Below are 18,340 nucleotides of genomic sequence, written 5' to 3' on the forward strand. Positions count from 1 at the left end.
TTGAAAGGGAATTTTAATTGTCTCCTTACTTAGCAAGAAGCAACCATGTAACTTAACTACAAGAAAAGCAAATGCAAGCAAATGTTATATGCACAAACTCACGCAAGTCAGGTTTCTGAAGTAGAATGTGCTGCTTAAAGCACATCTGGAAGTTGTGTTTGGTTCTAAGAAAAAGGTTTTTAAGAGGCCCTTTAAGAAATGTAAGTGTACACAAAGGAAATTTACGAAGACTGGTGAGGGAATCTTGAAATTGTATCACAGGAAGAACAGTTCATGAAACTGGGGATTGACTGGGCTTAAAGGAATGCACAGCATTGGTTTTTAAGCATCCAAATGTCTGTTGAAATGGATTATACTAATTCTGTATTGTTCCAGAGGCAAAACTGAAACCCGTGGGTGGAAATTTCAGGGAGGAAGATTTTAATCCACTATAAGCAAGTTTTTTCTCATCATGAGAGTGGTTGAAAAATAGCTCAGAAGCCGCGTGAGAGAATGCATTCCCTCTCAACAATGGCATTCAACCTGCTGCCTAGTGACCTCCTGGCAGAAATATTGTGTGGGATGCCATGTTGGACTCGATTGCTTCTAAAATCAGACGCATCCCCCTGAGAGTCTGCAGTTTCCTTTAGGACTGTCCTGCCTGCTGTCAGAGCAGGGCCCTGATCGCCCTCTCTCCCTGTGCTTCCACCACAGGTTCTACGATGAAATCAGGACCCCTCTCCTCTCTGACATCCGCATCGATTATCCCCCCAGCTCAGTGGTGCAGGCCACCAAGACCCTGTTCCCCAACTACTTCAATGGCTCGGAGATCATCATCGCGGGGAAGCTGGTGGACAGGAAGCTGGATCACCTGCACGTGGAGGTCACTGCCAGCAACAGTAAGAAATTCGTCATCCTGAAGACGGATGTGCCTGTGGGGCCTCAGAAGGCAGGGAAAGATGTCACAGGAAGCCCCAGGCCTGGAGGCGATGGAGAGGGGGACCCCAACCACGTCGAGCGTCTCTGGAGCTACCTCACCACAAAGGAGCTGCTGAGTTCCTGGCTGCAAAGTGATGATGAGCTAGAGAAGGAGCGGCTGCGGCAGCAGGCCCAGGCCCTGGCCGTGAGCTACCGCTTCCTCACTCCCTTCACCTCCATGAAGCTGAGGGGGCCGGTCCCACGCACGGACGGCCTGGAGGAGGCCCACGGCATGTCGGCTGCCATGGGACCCGAACCGGTGGTGCAGAGCGTGCGAGGAGCTGGCACGCAGCCAGGTACGAGGCACCTGTGCCAGCCAGGTGTGGTGGATGTGGGCCACTCTCCTCCTCCACAGGGAGCCCCAGCAGGAAGCTGTGTTATTCCGTCTTGCTATAATACTTAGAAACAATAATCCAGACCGGGTATAGTAGCTCACACCTGTAATCCCAGCACTTTGGGAGGCTGAGGTGGGATCACTTGGGGCCATGAGTTCAATACCAGCTTCGGCAACACAGAGACCCTGTCTCTACAAAAGAAAAAAAAATTATCTCTGTATGGGGGAATGCCTGTAGTCTCAGCTACTCAGGAGGCTGAGGAAGGAGGATCACTGGAGCCCAGGAGTTTGAGGCTGCAGTGAGCCATGACCATACCACTGCTCTCCAACCTGGGTGACAGAGCAAGACCCCATCTCTCAAAAACCAACCAACCAAAAAGCAGTAACACTATATACGGCGCATAGTCTTCAGAGAGGATTGTAGACTGTTGTACGTGCATTGCTGTACACTGTGGCTGTCTAGAGAAATGAGAAAAAGGTGGCCTTTGGTTCAGAAATGTCGCCTAGTGAGGGCAGTCCACCAATAAACCATCAATGAACTGAGTGCTTGCCAGGTTTGGGCGGAAGCACTGAAATGAACATACCAGTGCCCATTTTTCAGTGCCTTTCTATATTTTCAAGCACTTCAGAGTTATGTAGTATAATTTAATTGTATGCTTGATTTTATTTCCCCGAGAGCATGTGGGAAGGACCGAGGTACGGATTCTTGCAAGAATCCGGTCTTTCCATGTCAGTCTCTGAGAATCTGAACAGAAGCAGGCACAGTCAATCTCAGTGCCATTCTGCTAGGGGGATGAGTAGAGACAAGAACAAGAGAAAGGAAACACAGTGAAACCAAAGCAGGGCATTGCGTTCCTGGCAGATCTGCTTGTGGAAAACCGCGTTTCATATGCATCACATTTTTAACTGGGCTTCTGTCAACTTCTGTCTCCTAGGAGAGGAAACTGAGGTTGATGAGGCCCTACTCCGCACCCCACCGATGCTGTCCCATTTATTCCTCACACTCTAAAGTCTTAGAAGGACCTGGGTGTGGAGAAAGCGTGCAGTTAGGATTCACCAACCTCCTGACCAGCTGTGAGGCCTGAGGCAGGTTTCTCAACCTCTCTGAGCTTCCATTCCCACTCCCCAGCCCTGAACACGCAGATAATCATAATTTCCCTGCAGGGCTGTTGTAAGGACTAAATATGGAATGCCATGGGCACACAGTGAGTTTTGCACAAATGTCAGACACGCCTTCCGTGGAGGCACGGAATACCAGAAATGTATTGAAAAGTTCGGACCCTGATAGCGAGGTCACAATTGACATGGCTATTTCAGAAAGCGTGGAGCTTGTCTTGGCAAAACTTACACAATTTTTGTTGTGATTAAAAGCATGTGGCAGGATGCTATCACTTTCTGCTTATGAGATCCATGCCACTTCCAGGAAAAGTGGCTTTCTGAGTAAGATCTTGATGCTAGGTCATCAGCGCAAATCTCCACAGCTTCAGGAGAGATCGGATCCAGACGATACAAGACTCGGGGGGCCAGAAAGACAGAGGAGGAGATAACCAACTGACTATTCGAAAGGCGTGTTTTTTTTGTTTTTTTGTTTTGAGACAGAGTCTTGTTCTTTTGCCCAGGCTGGAGTGCAGTGGCGTAATCTCGGCTAGCTGCAAGCTCCGCCTCCCAGGTTCACGCCATTCTCCTGCCTCAGCCTCCCGAGTAGCTGGGACTACAGGCGCCCACCACCACGCCCAGCTAATTTTTTGTATTTTTAGTAGAGATGGGGTTTCACCATGTTAGCCAGGATGGTCTCGATCTCCTGACCTTCTGATCCGCCCACCTGGGCCTCCCAAAGTGCTGGGATTACAGGCGTGAGCCACTGCGCCTGGCTGGTTTTTTTTGTTTTTTTTTTTTAAAGAAGATTCTTCCTTTCCTTAAAGCTCTGATGGTTTTTAAATTTAAATTTAAATTTTTTTGAGAGTTGGTGGCAGCTGCCACTCCTCAAAGCAGTCATCCAGTCATCCATCCTCTTTTTTTTTTTTTTTTTTTTTTTTTTTTTTTTTTTTTTGAGACGGAGTCTCGCTCTGTCGCCCAGGCTGGAGTGCAGTGGCGCAATCTCGGCTCACTGCAAGCTCTGCCTCCCGGGTTCACGCCATTCTCCTGTCTCAGCCTCTCCGAGTAGCTGGGACTACAGGCGCCCACCACCACGCCCGGCTAATTTTTTGTATTTTTAGTAGAGACGGGGTTTCACCGTGTTTTCGATCTCCTGACCTCGTGATCCGCCCGCCTCGGCCTCCCAAAGTGCTGGGATTACAGGCGTGAGCCACTGCGCCTGGCTGTTTTTTTTTTTTTTTTTTTAAAATTTTTTTCTTAGCTTTTTTTTTTTTTTTTTTTTTGAGTTGTGCAGCTGCCACTCCTCAAAGCAGTCATCCAGTCATCCATCCTCTTTCCTGGCTAATCTGCATTCTGCCCAGATCACGCTGGTCAAGACCAGTATTGAGAAGGAGGTGCTTCAAGAACGTTTAGATACCTCATTCTTTAATTTCTGCAAGCAGTAAAAACCAGAGAAGAGGAGCACAATTTTGCCAGTACTAACAATTTGACATAAGATATTGATTTTATTTATAGATATTAATTACTTTTAGGTTATCTTTCATTGAATTTTATTCAAAGCACCAGTTCTTTGAAATACAAAGTGTTTCAAAATCTTCTGCTTTGTAAATTCCGCCACACACATAGCTACAGACACTGGATTATAACTGTACCTCTTTTTTTACATTGTTGTTTGTTTTTGTTTTTATTGTGAACATAAAATTTACCACTTTACCCATTTTTAAGCGCACAGTTCAATGCTGGTAAGCGATGTTAGGTATATTCACACTGTTGTGAAACAGATCTCTAGAACTTTTCCATCTTGCACATCTGAAATGCTACAGGCCCACTGAACAACAACTCATTTCTCCCTTCCCCTATAAATATATCTCAAGTGTGATAAAATATTTTCCCCTATAATATACACAAAAATCACAGAAAAGAATAGTGTCTAAATCACACAAGAATTAAATAATTAATCCTACACACTTTACACTCCACCTGTGTAGTTTCTATTCTTTTTTTTTTCCGAGATAGGGTCTCACTCTATTAACCAGGCTGGAGTGCAGTGGTGCAGTCACAGCTCACTGCAGCCTCAATCTCCCGGGCTCAAGTGATCCTCCCACCTCAGCCTCCCGAGTAGCTGGGACTACAGACATGTGCCACCTTGTTGGGTTAATTTTATTTATTTATTTATTTTTGTAGAGACAGGGTCTCACTATATTGCCCAGGCTGGTCTCGAACTCCTGGGCTCCAGTGATCCTCCCACCTTGGCCTCCCGAAGCACTGAGATTACGGACATGAGCCACCATGCCTGGCTCTACTTGTGTGTTTTGAGGCCAAGCTCCCTTTTTAAGACTGATGATGTTTTAAAGGTTTTTTGATTATTTAAGCTGTTACAAATGTACCTAAAAGCTGTGTTTTAGTCATGTCTCCTCTCTCCCTTTGTACCTCTCTCTTCATCTTCTTTAATGAATGACCATGATGTTCTCTTCCTTCTCCTTTTTAGGACCTTTGCTCGAGAAGCCATACCAGCCAAGAATTAAAATCTCTAAAACATCAGGTAAAGGAAAGGATGCGGTTGTGTGTGGATTGAGAGTAAGAGATGTTTAAAAAGTGTAAAACCAGGCCAGGTGTCATCACACCTGTCACCCCAGCACTTTGGGAGGCCATGGTGGGTGTATTGCTTGAGGTCAGGAGTTCAAGACCAGCCTGGCCAACATGGTGAAACCTCGTCTCTACTAAAACTACAAAAATTAGCCAGGCATGGTGGTGGGGGCCTGTAGTCCCAGCTACTGGGGAGGGTGAGACAGGAGAATCGCTTGAATCTGGGAAGTTGAGGTTACAGTGAGCTGAGATTGCGCCACCACACTCCAGCCTGACCTACAAGAGTGAATCTCTGTATCAAAAAAAAAAAAAAAAAGTGTAAAACCAAGAATTCCTTGAAGCCAGTTAAAAATACCAGCTCATTCAGCAATGTATCAAGCCCACAGCGTGAGGCAGAGCCTGAGAACTGCAGCTGTCATGAAACCATCCCATAAACACCGTGGAGATAGCACAGTCCCCAGGAAGCCTGGCAGGAAACCCGATGAGGCTGCAGTGAGCTATATTGCACCACCCAATAGATGGGTGGCAGAGGCACATTCTGAGCCTTACTGAGTTTGGAAGACATTTGGTTTAGAGACCCGGAGCATGCGTCCTTCCAGCCTCTGCTATTACAAACATAAAATGGTGCTACCAAAATAAAAACGTCTGGTGTGACAGGCAGGCTTTGTTTCTGTTTGCACTGTTTTCAGTTCGTGGCTTCAGAAGGGAAGAACAGATTTTTTCAAATGTCATGAAATTTCCTTTTGCCAGCATCCTGGGACTATAATAAAAATTCACAGGGAAGAACAACCTATGACTGGGCTTTGTTCTGCTGTGTCCACATCGCCTCTGGAAGTCTTGATTGTTGCCTTTCTGCTGCTGTGCTGTACGTGCAAGTTCCTAAAGCCAGGGACATCCCAGAGATTAGCTGTGAATATAGAGTCTGCACAGCCTGCGGGAGACAGAATGTAATTCCTTTGAACACACACATAGACTTTATGGAATGCCAGAAAAGCTTCCTCTTGGATGCTGCCTGGAGTAATGACTTTTTGACCCCTCCTCTCTTTTTTGGAGTAAGCACTATCTTTCCTTGTAAAGAGATTTGGACAATTTGAGTAGAAGTGGTGTGGTATGTGCACATAGAAACTCTCAGAAAACTGTCAGATGAGCTAGACAGTTGCCCTCTATCTCCATGGGTCCTGCATCCCAAGGATCAAACCAACAGCAGATCGAAAATACGTGAAAAAGGAATTGCATCTGTATTGAATGTGTATGGACTTTTTTTCTTGTCTTTGTTCCTTAAATAATACAGTGTAACAACTATTTACATCGCATTTCCTTTGCATGAGTTATTATAAGTAAACTAGAGATGATTTAAAGTATATGGAAAGGCTGCGTGCAGTGGCTAACGTCTGTAATCCCAGCACTTTGAGAGGCCGAGGCAGCTGGATCACCTGAGGTCAGGAGTTCGAGACCAGCCTGGCCAACATGGTGAAACCCCATCTCTACTAAAAATACAATAATTAGCTGGGCATGGTGGTGCACGCCTGTAATCCCAGCTACTCAGGAGGCTGAGGCAGGAGAATCGCTTGAACCCAGGAGGCGGAGGTTGCAGTGAGCCGAGATTGCACCATTGCATTCCAGCCTGGGTGACAGAGTGAACCTCTGTCTCAAAAACAAAATAAATACATAAAAATAAATTAAAAATAAAGTGTATGGAAGGCTGTGCGAAGGTTATATACAGATACTACACTATTGTATGTCATGGACCTAAGTACGCATGGATTTTAGTATCTGCGGGGGTCCTGGAACTGATCCCCCATGGACACCGAGAGACAACTGCATGCATGCCTGAAAAATGCCAGCAATGTGGATGAGAACTTTGATCTCCTCTAGGGGTCAGTTTTTCCCCATCAGCAAAAGACCAGCACCTTGAATTTCTTCGTATGTTGCAATTTTCAGGGAAGTTGAGGCTCTTCTCAGGGAGAGCAGCCAGATCCTCTCAAGGGCCCTTGTCAGGGATGCTGGGGCAGAAAGGATTTCTCAGCAGTGAATGCAGGGATGTTAGTTTGCTGCAGCATAAAAAGAGTGGACTCTGCCTGGCCCCTGCCTACACCGTGCACAGCGCGCATGCAGGCATGTCCATGTGCACAGAAAGCAGAGGGGCATTCGAGAAACAAGCTGTAGGCCGGTGCGGTGGCTCACGCCTGAAATCCCGGCACTTTGGGAGGCTGAGGTGGGTGGAATGCTTGAGCCCAGGAGTTTGAGACCAGCCTAGGTAACATAGTGAGATCCTGTCCCTACAAAAAATAAAAAAATTAGCCCAGCATGGTGGCACGTGCCTGTAGTCGCAGCTACTCAGGAGGCTGAGGCGGGAGGACTATTTGAGCCCAGGAGTTTGAGGCTGCAGTGAGCTATGATTGTACCACTGTGCTCCAGCCTGGTCAACAGAGTGGGACCCTGTCTCAAAAAAATAAAATAAAATAAAATAAAATAAAATAAAATAAAATAAAAAATTGTACTTGGAATATAAATTAGAGAGAAGGTAAATCTCCAATCTAGTAAGAGAATTGATATAGATTCTCAAGAAATCTTTTGTGTGTATAATAAAAGGCAAGGCTGTTCACCTTTAACAGGTGAAACTGAGGAGAACAGACAAGAACTGTCACCTGAACTTTGTGGTCTCATCTGTGGACAGAAATTTCAGAGCAAAGTCGGGGTGACCCAGAGGAGGGGTTTCCGCCAGCACCCCGACTGTGTGCCTGGCCGCCCACTCACTTTTCGCTGCCCTTGCTCCTGCATCTAAGCTGGGCATGGCTCTCAGTGCCTGTGTGCAGGGGTGGCGTACAGCTGACGCTGCGAATGAGCCTGGGATAGCCCATGGCTTCCTGGGAGAAGAAGCGCCATAGATCTCCCGTCATAGGGAGGACTGTCCTCTGCATGTGTGCCATTAAAGGAGAAAGCAAATAGCAAGGGATGTCCCCCTGGGAAATGGAAGCATGGGGACTGAGTACCAGTTGAAGGTGTGTGGGGATCTCTCTTTCCTTCTCCTCTCACCTCTCAAAGCTTAGTTGTCTATACTGAGCTTAGGTGTGATGAAAGGAGCATTATATTGGAATTTAGAAGATCTGAAGTCAAATGTTTACTGCGAACTCACTGGGTAATTCTGAGGAGTTGTTTCCCTCCCACTCATCTTCCTCATCGGGAAATTGAGGACACCTCCTTCCAGTATCGTTTTCAGGATTCAACAAAATAATTCATGAGAAAATAGAGAGTAGCACCTACACAAGGAAGGTACTCAATAAGTGTCTTTCTTTTTCTCTCCCTTTTCTTCTGCTCTGGCAGTGGATGGCGATCCCCACTTTGTTGTGGATTTCCCCCTGAGCAAACTCACCATGTGCTTCAACATTGATGGGCAGCCCGGGGACATCCTCAGGCTGGTCTCTGATCACATGGACTCTGGTAAGTTCTACCTTCCACTGCAGCATCTGGGCAAGAACCAGGTAGGTACAGCATCCCCCTCTGTTCTTCAGATGGATGTCCAGTGATCTAAGGGCCACCTTATAGACACTCAGTATTGTCAGTGGTTAAGGGAAGTGCACTGCGCTCCTGGACTTACGCATCCGACTCCCTGCTTTATGACAAGTGCCGTGTGGCCTTGGGCATATGCCTTGGGAGTTGTTTCTCTTGTAAAATGGAGATAGGGACACTCTCTTGGCCTCACACAGCTATTATAAAGTGGATCAAATGAAACTGGTTATGAAGTTGTTTTGTAAATGCTCAAGTGCTTTAGAAATCCACTATGTGGGCTGGGTGTGGTGGCTCATGCCTGTAATCCCAGCACTTTGGGAGGCCGAGGCGGGCGGATCACCTGAGGTCAGGAGTTCAAGACCAGCTTGGCCAACATGGTGAAACCCCATCTCTACTGAAGTTACAAAAAAATTAGCCGGGCATCATGATGGGCACCTGAAATCCCAGCTACTCGGGAGGCTGAGGCAGGAGAATCGCTTGAACCCAGGAGGCGGAGGTTGCAGTGAGCTGAGATCATGCCACTGCACTCCAGGCTGGGTGAAAAGAGCAAGATTCTATCTCAAAAAAAAAAAAAAAGAAAGAAAGAAATCCACGATATATTATTGTGTATTATTGTCATAGTGTCTATCCATTCAAAAGCTGTGATGCCGGGGAGGCCAAGGTTCTAAACTCATGTCAGTTTCTTGATGACTTAGATGGGATGTCAGATGTTAATCCACAGCTCTGTCTGTGTGCCGTGAACATGTATGGACAAAGGGGCTCTCTGGCCCCTGTTGATCTGTAGAGGGCATGGGTGAAAGAGATTAGCACAGAGAAAACTTTTCAAGTTCAATGCAGGTAACAAACCATGTCCAGCTCTGTGAGGACAAGCTTTGGAGTGGGCACCCTGGCACTTCTCACTGCTGAGAACGTGTCTTGGAATGTTGGGTTGCACAGGGTCCCCCAACAGGTGACACGTGTGATGCAATTATGTAGAGTTTGATCCTGGGGTTCCTTCAACACATTGTTTTCTTGCGGGACTTTATCGCCTCAGAGCTAAATCTCTACTGTTTCTTATTTCAAAGGACTCAGGAAAAAGATAGGGGCCTGACTGTGCACGTCCTTGCAGATACCTCCTATTCTGGGAGCAGTTCCCATGGTTTCTGTCTTCCGCGAGATGTCCGTGATGGGAACGCAGCCCGAGAATGCTTAGAACTTTGAGGCTGGAAGAGCATAGGCTCTTCTCGTGCTGGGATTTCTCCTCTCCCCTGACCCTTGCCCGAGAGAAGGCCCTTTTTTCCTTGAATGTCTAAGAAGTTTTATTGGGAAGATTATTGGGAAGATTATCCTCAAAGCAGAGAAAACAAGAGTTAATTATATAGCAATCTTTTCTTATTGCAAATTGCTGCTTTGCCTGAGAGCAAAACACATTTAACATGCATCACCTAATTCAGCCCCAAACATCTCAAGTGCAATTGCCATCTGTTCGCTATTCAGCCAGACAGCACGGAACCCTGGGGCCTGGTTCACAGGCCTTGCTCAAGTCCAGAAAAGCCCCAGTGGTGTTCATAATGATGAAGAAAAAAAAGGAGTTCTATTTGATAGCAGTTTACAACTTACACAAATGCTACCTCCTGGGATCCTTGCAAAAATTCTGTTAGGTTTTACATCTGTCCATCCATTTGACAGATAAGGAAATTGAGGCAGGGTTTTTTTTTGAGATGGAGTTTCACTCTGTCGCCCAGGCTGCAGTGAAGTGGTGCGATCTCGGCTCACTGCAATCTCCACCTCCTGGGTTCAAGCGATTCTCCTGCCTCAGCTTCCCCAGAAACTGGGATTACAGGTTTTTGTTTTTGTTTTTGTTTTTCCACTTGTCTAAGGATGAACACCTAAGTGGAAGAACTTGAGTTTTTGGACAAAAAAAAAGAAAACTAACTTTGCGTTCTCCCACACTGCTCAGTGGCATCATGAGATGTGTGAGCAAACTATCGCAAGGACAAAACCAAACACCGCATGTTCTCACTCATAGGTGGGAATCGAACAATGAGAACACATGGACACAGGGTGGGGAACATCACACACCAGGGCCTGTCGTGGGTGGGGTGGGGGGAGGGGGGAGGGATAGCATGAGATATACCTAATGTAAATGACGAGTTAATGGGTGCAGCACACCAACAGGGCACATGTATACATATGTAACAAACCTGCACGTTGGGCACATGTACCCCAGAACTTAAAGTATAATAATAATAATAAAAGATGTCCGAATTAGGATCAGCAGCCTCTGGTAGATACAAAATACACATCAGGGTCATACAAGAGTTCTTATCACTACAGCCACACTGGAAGGAAACCAGACAAACATGGTAAGCTGTGTGTAGATGCACAAATACTTAGCTTCGTGCCTCCTTCTACGGTATCTTGACCCAAACCTACATCCTCCCTCCCCTATCCCAACATACTGGTCAGACAACAGTAAAAAATCCACACATAACTTTACGCATTCCCTCGTTCATTCACTCACTGGGTAACCACTGAGTGGCTTCTGTGTGTAAGTCAGACATGTTTTTGGTACTAGAGATACAAAGATAAGCCCAAAGGAGGAGGGAGATTCCAGCTTGAGGCGTTGGGCGAGGATAGATTTTTTTTCTTTTCTTCTTCTTCTTCTTCTTTTTTTTTTTTTTTTTTTGTGAGATAGGATCTCACTCTGTAGCCCAGGATGGACTGCAGTGGTGCAATCACAGATCACTGCAGCCTTGAACTTCTGGCCTCAAGGGGACTCCTGGGCTCAAGTGAACTAGCTGGGACTACAGGCTTGCACCACTATGCTCAACTAGTTTTTTATTTTTAGTAGAGACGGAGTCTCTCTGTGTTGCTCAGGCTGGTCTTGAACTCCTGGGCTCAGGCAATCCACCTGCCCTGGCCTTCCAAGTGCTGGGATTACAGGCTTGAGCCACCACTCCTGGCCACATTTTCTAACCTTGTTCTTTTCCCCTCGGCCTTTGAGGTGTGACAGTGAACGGAGAGTTAATTGGGGCACCCGCCCCTCCAAACGGCCACAAGAAACAGCGCACTTACTTCCGCACTATCACCATCCTCATCAACAAGCCAGAGAGATCTTATCTCGAGATCACACCGAGCAGAGTCATCTTGGATGGTGGGGACAGGCTGGTGCTCCCCTGCAACCAGAGTGTGGTGGTGGGGAGCCAGGGGCTGGAGGTGTCCGTGTCTGCCAACGCCAATGTCACCATCACCATCCAGGGCTCCATAGCCTTTGTCATACTCATCCACCTCTACAAAAAGCCGGCACCCTTCCAGCGACACCACCTGGGTTTCTACATTGCCAACGGCGAAGGCCTTTCCAGGAACTGCCACGGACTGCTAGGTAGGGAGCTGCGCTCACCTCACGCTGGGTATAGAGGACAGAGTTACATTTCCCAAGCAAAGCTGATATTGCCAACACCTTTAGTTTGACTGAGAAATTCAATAGGAATGTGGTTTGTATTATATATACAGTCCGCATATGTATGTATGTATGTATGTATGTGTGTGCATATATATATACAGCCTATACATGTATACATATATATAATGTATTATATATTATACATATATATGTATATATGTATTATATATAGTCTGTGTATGTATGCATATATGTGTGTCTGCAGACTGCATATGTGTATATAGTCTCTCTATATAAATACATAATATATATATGTGCAGTCTGTATATGTATGTGTATATGGTCTATATGTATGTATGTATATATGTACAGTCTATACATACATACATATACATAATGTATTATATATTATAAATATATTATACATGTATATATGTATTATATATGCAGTCTGTGTATGTATGTATGTATATATGTATACAAGACTGATATGTATGTATATATACAGTATATACACACATATACATAATATATATATCAGTCTGTATATGTACGTGTGTGTGTATATATTCACAGTCTGTGTATGTATATATATGTATGTATACAGTCTGTATGTATATATGTATATATATAGGTATACAGTCTGTATGAATGTGTGTGTATATGTGTATTTATGTATGTATACAGTGTGTGTATGTATGGTGTGTGTGTGTATATATACACCGTCTGTGTATGTATGTACATATTATATATATTCACACCCACACACACACACAGTCATGCCTTGCTTAATGACAGGGATACATTCTAATGGTCGTTAGGTGATTTGGTCATTATGTGACCATCTAGAATATCCTTACACAAACCTCTCTAGATAGTGTTGCCTACTACCCACCTAGCTGGGCTATGTGGTGTCTCCTATTGCTCCCAGGCTGCAAACCTGTACAGCATGTGACTGCACGGACTACTGCAGGCAATTGCAACACGATGATAAGTATTTGTTCATCTAAACATATGTAGACACAGAAAAGGTACACTAAAAATATGCTATTATAATCTTATGGGACCACCATCATATTTTCAGTCCATCATTGATTGAAATGTCATGATGTGGTGCATGACTGTATATGTAACATGAAAATTACATATGTAATATGAAAATTAGATTACATATATGTAATATGAAAATTAGATTACTATATATGCAATATGAAAATTAGATTGCTACATATGTAATATGAAAATTAGATCTCTTCCTGGGCTTTGTGAGCTAGGAATGGGCTTTATAAACCAGTAGTTCTCTTTAGCCTTCTGGGAAAATGAACGAGGAGTTGAAATGTAGTCACCTGAGGGTCCGGTTCCTTTGCTCTCAGCAAGAATACACAGACACGAGGCAGCCCTGCCCAGCGTCCAGCCTGAGCGACACCCCCACCAGGGGAGGCAGCCACGTGGCCGTGCGCAGCAGGCGGGCCATTCTACCCAGCTTTCTTCAACGTGTCATTTCACGTGGGCCCCTTGCCCAAAAATACAGAGCAAGCCATTGTCAGGGCCCAGTTCAGTAGGCAGGATTTCCTGGCTCTCGAGCCGGCCGCGTTTTGTGGGGCCTGGCGGCCCAGTGTGGGCTCCCCTTGCAGACACAGCTCTTTATTCCTGCGGCCTGAGCAGTGCTGCCGTCTGACCAGGAGAGTCCTGAGGATGCGGGTCAGAGAGGAGCTGAGCTGACTGCTTTCCACCCCCACCTGGCACAGACCTGAGATGGATAGAAAGGAGGCGGGCCCGTGACTGGGAAGAGGACAGAGGGAAGATGGAACACTACTTCCCTCTTTATATGCCCTGTCCTGTCCTCTGGACTCAGTAGGAGACCGTGGTTATTGCTATGTGTAGGTTAGGCAACTTTCTAGTGTTAGCAGCTGGGAAGCTTCCAGCAGTCATGGGTAAATCCCACAGTGTGGATAAATCCTCGGCTCTCTCCTCCCTGCCCCCCAAGAACACATGTTCTTCCATGACACTGGGAGAGTCCAGTCTCGGGCTGTGGCCAATTGTAAGCCTTCCTGCCACTGATAGCTCTGAAGTTGGATTTCAGCCCAAGGTTTCTGCATTTGACTGAGACCTGATGCTTTTCTTTGTCCTCCCAGGTCAGTTCCTGAAGCAGGATGCCAGACTCACAGAAGACCCTGCAGGGCCCAGCCAGAACCTCACTCACCCTCCGCTCCTTCAGGCGGGAGAGGGGCCTGAGGCCGTCCTAACAGTGAAAGGCCACCGAGTCCCAGTGGTCTGGAAGCAAAGGAGGATTTACAACGGGGAAGAGCAGATAGACTGCTGGTTTGCCAGGAACAACGCCGCCAAACTGATCGACGGGGAGTACAAGGATTATCTGGCATCCCATCCATTTGACACAGGGATGACACTTGGCCGGGGAACATCCAGGGAGCTCTGAAGCTGGCAGCCTCAATAATGCAAGTGCATGAAGGACAGTGATGTGGGGAGGCCGTGGGGCAGCTCTTTTCATGGCCTGTACATGCCTCAGCTCCTGGCAATTAGCTGGACTCCATGATCCACCCCTGGTGCAGCGTAGATCCGACATCTGTCTGGGAGTAGGGTAGGGGTGGGTAGGGGCGGGAAGCCTGAGTGCAAATGTTTCCCTCTACTGCCTCTTCCTGCCTCTCCCCACCCTGCCCACATCCACGGAGGGGAGAAGGGTCATAGCTAAATGCAACAAAGTCTGTATCTTGTCCCAACCTGCTTTTCTGTTCTGTTAGCATTATCATAAAGTAAGCCTTTCTGGTGAAGGAAGGTTGCTATGAAACTTTTTTTCGTGGTGGAAATGGCCAAGTTTAGGCACTCTGCTTTTTGCCTTACACTAATGCTTAGGAAGCTGTGTTTTCAGTGGTGGTGCAGCCCCCAGGTGTGTGGCCAACCTCTGCTGCAAAGGAATCTCTCACTGAGTCCAGGCCACCAGTCATGCAAATAGCCCATACATTTGATCATTGTAAACCATGAAGTCTTTTCTTTCAAGAGGTTTTTCTTCTGCTGTGGTATCTTGCCCTTAAAAGTTAGTTTTCATTAAAAAGAAATTTGATTGAAAATAGAAACATCTACAGCTCAGATACTGATCTCTTTCTAATGGGCTTTGTAAACCACTTGACTTTGCCAATGGCTATTCTCCAATTTGTTCCAATAAGCTAAGGGCTTTTCATGCACAGGACAACTCCATGTGGTTGATTTTACTGGCACGTCTTGGTGACGAAGAGTTGGCCAAGTGAATGATGCATCTTTTACTTGGAGCTCTCCAGCCTTTGTCACAGTTCCCAGACCTTTTTTCCTTGTGGTCCTCCAGGAAGTGACCCATTACATGTGCACAGTGCTAGGACGGGAGGCACAGCTGGTTCAGAGCAGGTCCACCAGCCCACCTGTAGCAGGAAGCGTGTCGGTGCTTAGAAAATCTAGGACTTCCAGCTTCCCTCATGTCAGATAGAAAAAAAGTCAGTAAACCAGCTCGTGAACAGGGGCTTTGATTCGAAAACTTGGACAAACCTGATGCCTTAAAGAAAAGGTTAAGATCAGAGGGGACTTCCAGAGTCAATGAACGTCACCCTTCAGTGGACAGATACTGGGGGCGCTTGGGCAAAACAGCAGAGAAAGACTGTGGTCAGGGAAGTGGAATGTTCCGATGCAGGCCAGAATTCAAGGCTCTGGGGCTGGCCTCACAAGAGGCTTCTTCCATGGGGCTTGACACCAGAGCAGCCCCCACGTGAAATGAGAAGGCATGCTTAGCACTGGGAGGGAAACCTGAGTTAAGAAAATTGTTTATCATGTTTGCCTTCCCTGGGGAAGCATTCAGGCAGTGAAATGACATCCACATGTTCCTGTCGGATGCAGCGGTTTCAGGAACAAGTTAGTGCTGGGGGACTATCCGGGCTAGTCTCTCTCTGCTTTGTGAACCCAGCACACCAGGGCCTGTCTGCTGTGCTATTTATTTGCCTTCCGTCTTCCCAAACTCAGCTGCCTGTGTTCATGCCAGAGGTGCAAAGGCTGCCAGCCAGTGCTGCTGACAGATGCTTTCAGACTGTAGAGCTCAGAGAAAGGGAGCGGGAGCTAGAGGTAGCCAGGGGGCTGGCCAGGCTCCCTGGGGCCTTCCTATTATGTAAATCCCAGCTGGACAGACAGCCCTGGTGCCAGGTGGCCCTGTCCCCTGTGAAGCACTTGGAGCAGTGATCTGTTGTTCCAGATGTAAGTCTCGACACTGCAGAAACGAGGACGTTATTAGGAAAGACCAGTTCCTACTGCCTGTGCTGCTACTTTAAGAGCTGAGAAAAACGTTCCAATGAGATACCCATAGCTAACTTGCTTGCTCAGAAAAAAATAAAAAGTAACAAAGTTGAGCTTTTATTTTTAAAAATTATATTTTACTTTAGAAAAATATCACCTTTTTTCCTCCTCCTCTTTATGCGTAGATCTTTTTTTTTTTTTTTCAAATGGGGTCAGTACCTGAAAGCCCAAAACCCCATACCAAGGTTATAGTTAGGACCTTTGCATTTGATTAAAAAAAAAAAAATAGTATTTTCTGTTGTCCAGAAAATCTTCCCAGATAGGGAAACAGGCAGAGAGTGCCATGGAGTGGTTTTTGCCAAGTTACACAACATACTTAATGCAGGGCTACACTGAACCTGCAGAATCGTTTTGTTTGCTTTGACACTGTTTTACCATCTGGGCAATCATTTATTTTCCTTGAGCATTTTTAAACCAGGGTGAGAGTTGTTCCTAAATGAGTAATTGAATGAGATGAAGAAATATGTCGTAATTAGAGGAGATAAATCTCCTTGTTATCACAATAGTTAATGTGTCATAATCACTGACTGGGACCTTGAAGAAGTCAGCATCTCTGCCTTTCAAAATGAAGGAACATTGTTCTTTATCCTCCCCTGACCCCCCACGGCCCCATGCTAGGTGCACCATTTTCCTCCATTTGACTTTTTAATGCTTTACAACTTCAGGCTAAAGGGAGGGGATGTTGGGAGGAGAAACCATCACAAGATTCCCTCAGTGCTGCAGCTGTGCTGAGGAGGCCGGGGACTGGGAATCGGAGTGATGAGCACCTCTGTGTTTCTCTAGGGAGTAACATTCAACATTTAATTGAATCATGTATCCTGATAGGTGGATTAGGAACAGGATTCATTCCTTTAACTTTAAATTTTGGCTAAACAACATGCCTTTGATTGAGTGTATATGCCTTCCCCAAATTTGCATGTTGAAGCTTAAATCCTGAATGTGATGGTTCTTGGAATTGGGACCTTTGGAAGGTTATTAGGTCTTGAGGGCAGAGCCCTCACAAATGGGATTAAGGCCCTTATAAGAAGAGACATGGGGCCAGGTGCAGTGGCTCACACCTGTAATCCCAACATTTTGGGAGGCCGAGGCGGGCAGATCATGAGGTCAGGAGATGGAGACCATCCTGGCCAACATGGTGAAACCCCATCTCTACTAAAAATACAAAAATTAGCTGGGTGTGGTGGTGGGCGCCTGTAGTCCCAGCTACTTGGGAGGCTGAGGCAGGAGAATCGCTTGAACCAGGGAGTCGGAGGTTGCAGTGAGCCAAGATCATGCCACTGCACTCCAGCCTGAGTGACAGAGCAAAACTCCGTCAAAAAAACAAAACAAAACAAAAAAACAAAAAACAAAAAAACAGACATGGGAGAGATGGTGTTTTTCCTCTCCACCACGTGGGGATACGATGAGAAGATGGCCAACTGCAAGCCAGGAAGACGGCCCTCACCAGACACCACATCTGCTGGCGCCTTGATCTTGGACTTCCCAGCCTCCAGAACTGTGAGAAATAAATGTGTTTTGTTTAAGCTACTCAAGTCTGTGGTATTCTTGTTAAGGCAGCCCAAGCTGACTAAGACACCAAATCATTCAAAACATTAATTCTTTTTCTGTTCTTTAAGCTTCCCAGAATGTACACAAACAATGCTGTTATTAAAATTTAAAGGACTCTTGGAACCGTAGGACATGATCCAGCCAAAATAAATCACAAATAACACAGCTACACAAATACTTATAAATGTAGCTTTAATATTTATTTTAGTCAGTTTTAAATAATTAGTGGGGTATGAGACAGTTCACATTCAAGAGACGTTTTACTTAGACAAAAATTTGTAAGAGAATGATGAGTAAAAACAAACAACATATTGGTCTGTTTATTTTTCTAAGGGAAAGTGGAATTGGGGCTGTTGAGAATAAAACTTGAAGAATCTAACTGCACTGCTTGTTTGTAGGCATTTCTGAATTACACACAATGATATGTAAATGGGGTAGCGACCTTGGAAGAATAATGTTAAAGTAATACAAATTATTGTAGAGAACAGCAAATTCGCAGCCGTCATTCTTGTGCTCTTCTGAAACTGTCAGATATACCGGAGAGTCCTAAACCTCTCAGTCCATTCCCTCCTGGGGACTCTGGCATCCCAAACTCT

General features: G+C 45.9%; 1 protein-coding gene across 2 annotated transcripts in view; it reads left to right on the forward strand.

Moving 5' to 3' along the window:
- ITIH5 (inter-alpha-trypsin inhibitor heavy chain 5) overlaps positions 1-17,723 on the forward strand; it is a 106,851-nt gene extending 89,128 nt beyond the window's left edge. The window contains exons 10-14 of one of the 2 annotated variants that reach the window (XM_003257618.4): positions 694-1,253; positions 4,875-4,928; positions 8,297-8,413; positions 11,469-11,846; positions 14,003-17,723. In XM_003257618.4, the coding sequence (XP_003257666.4) occupies positions 694-1,253; positions 4,875-4,928; positions 8,297-8,413; positions 11,469-11,846; positions 14,003-14,304 (1,411 nt within the window). In that variant the 3' untranslated portion in view covers positions 14,305-17,723. Of the gene's footprint in view, positions 1-693; positions 1,254-4,874; positions 4,929-5,661; positions 6,654-8,296; positions 8,414-11,468; positions 11,847-14,002 lie in introns of those variants that run through there. The other variant, XM_030819340.1, reaches the window with a different exon arrangement.
- The last annotated feature ends 617 nt before the right edge of the window (positions 17,724-18,340 follow it).

The sequence above is a fragment of the Nomascus leucogenys genome, chromosome 9 (genome assembly GCF_006542625.1).
Source record: "Nomascus leucogenys isolate Asia chromosome 9, Asia_NLE_v1, whole genome shotgun sequence".
Taxonomy (NCBI): domain Eukaryota; kingdom Metazoa; phylum Chordata; class Mammalia; order Primates; family Hylobatidae; genus Nomascus; species Nomascus leucogenys.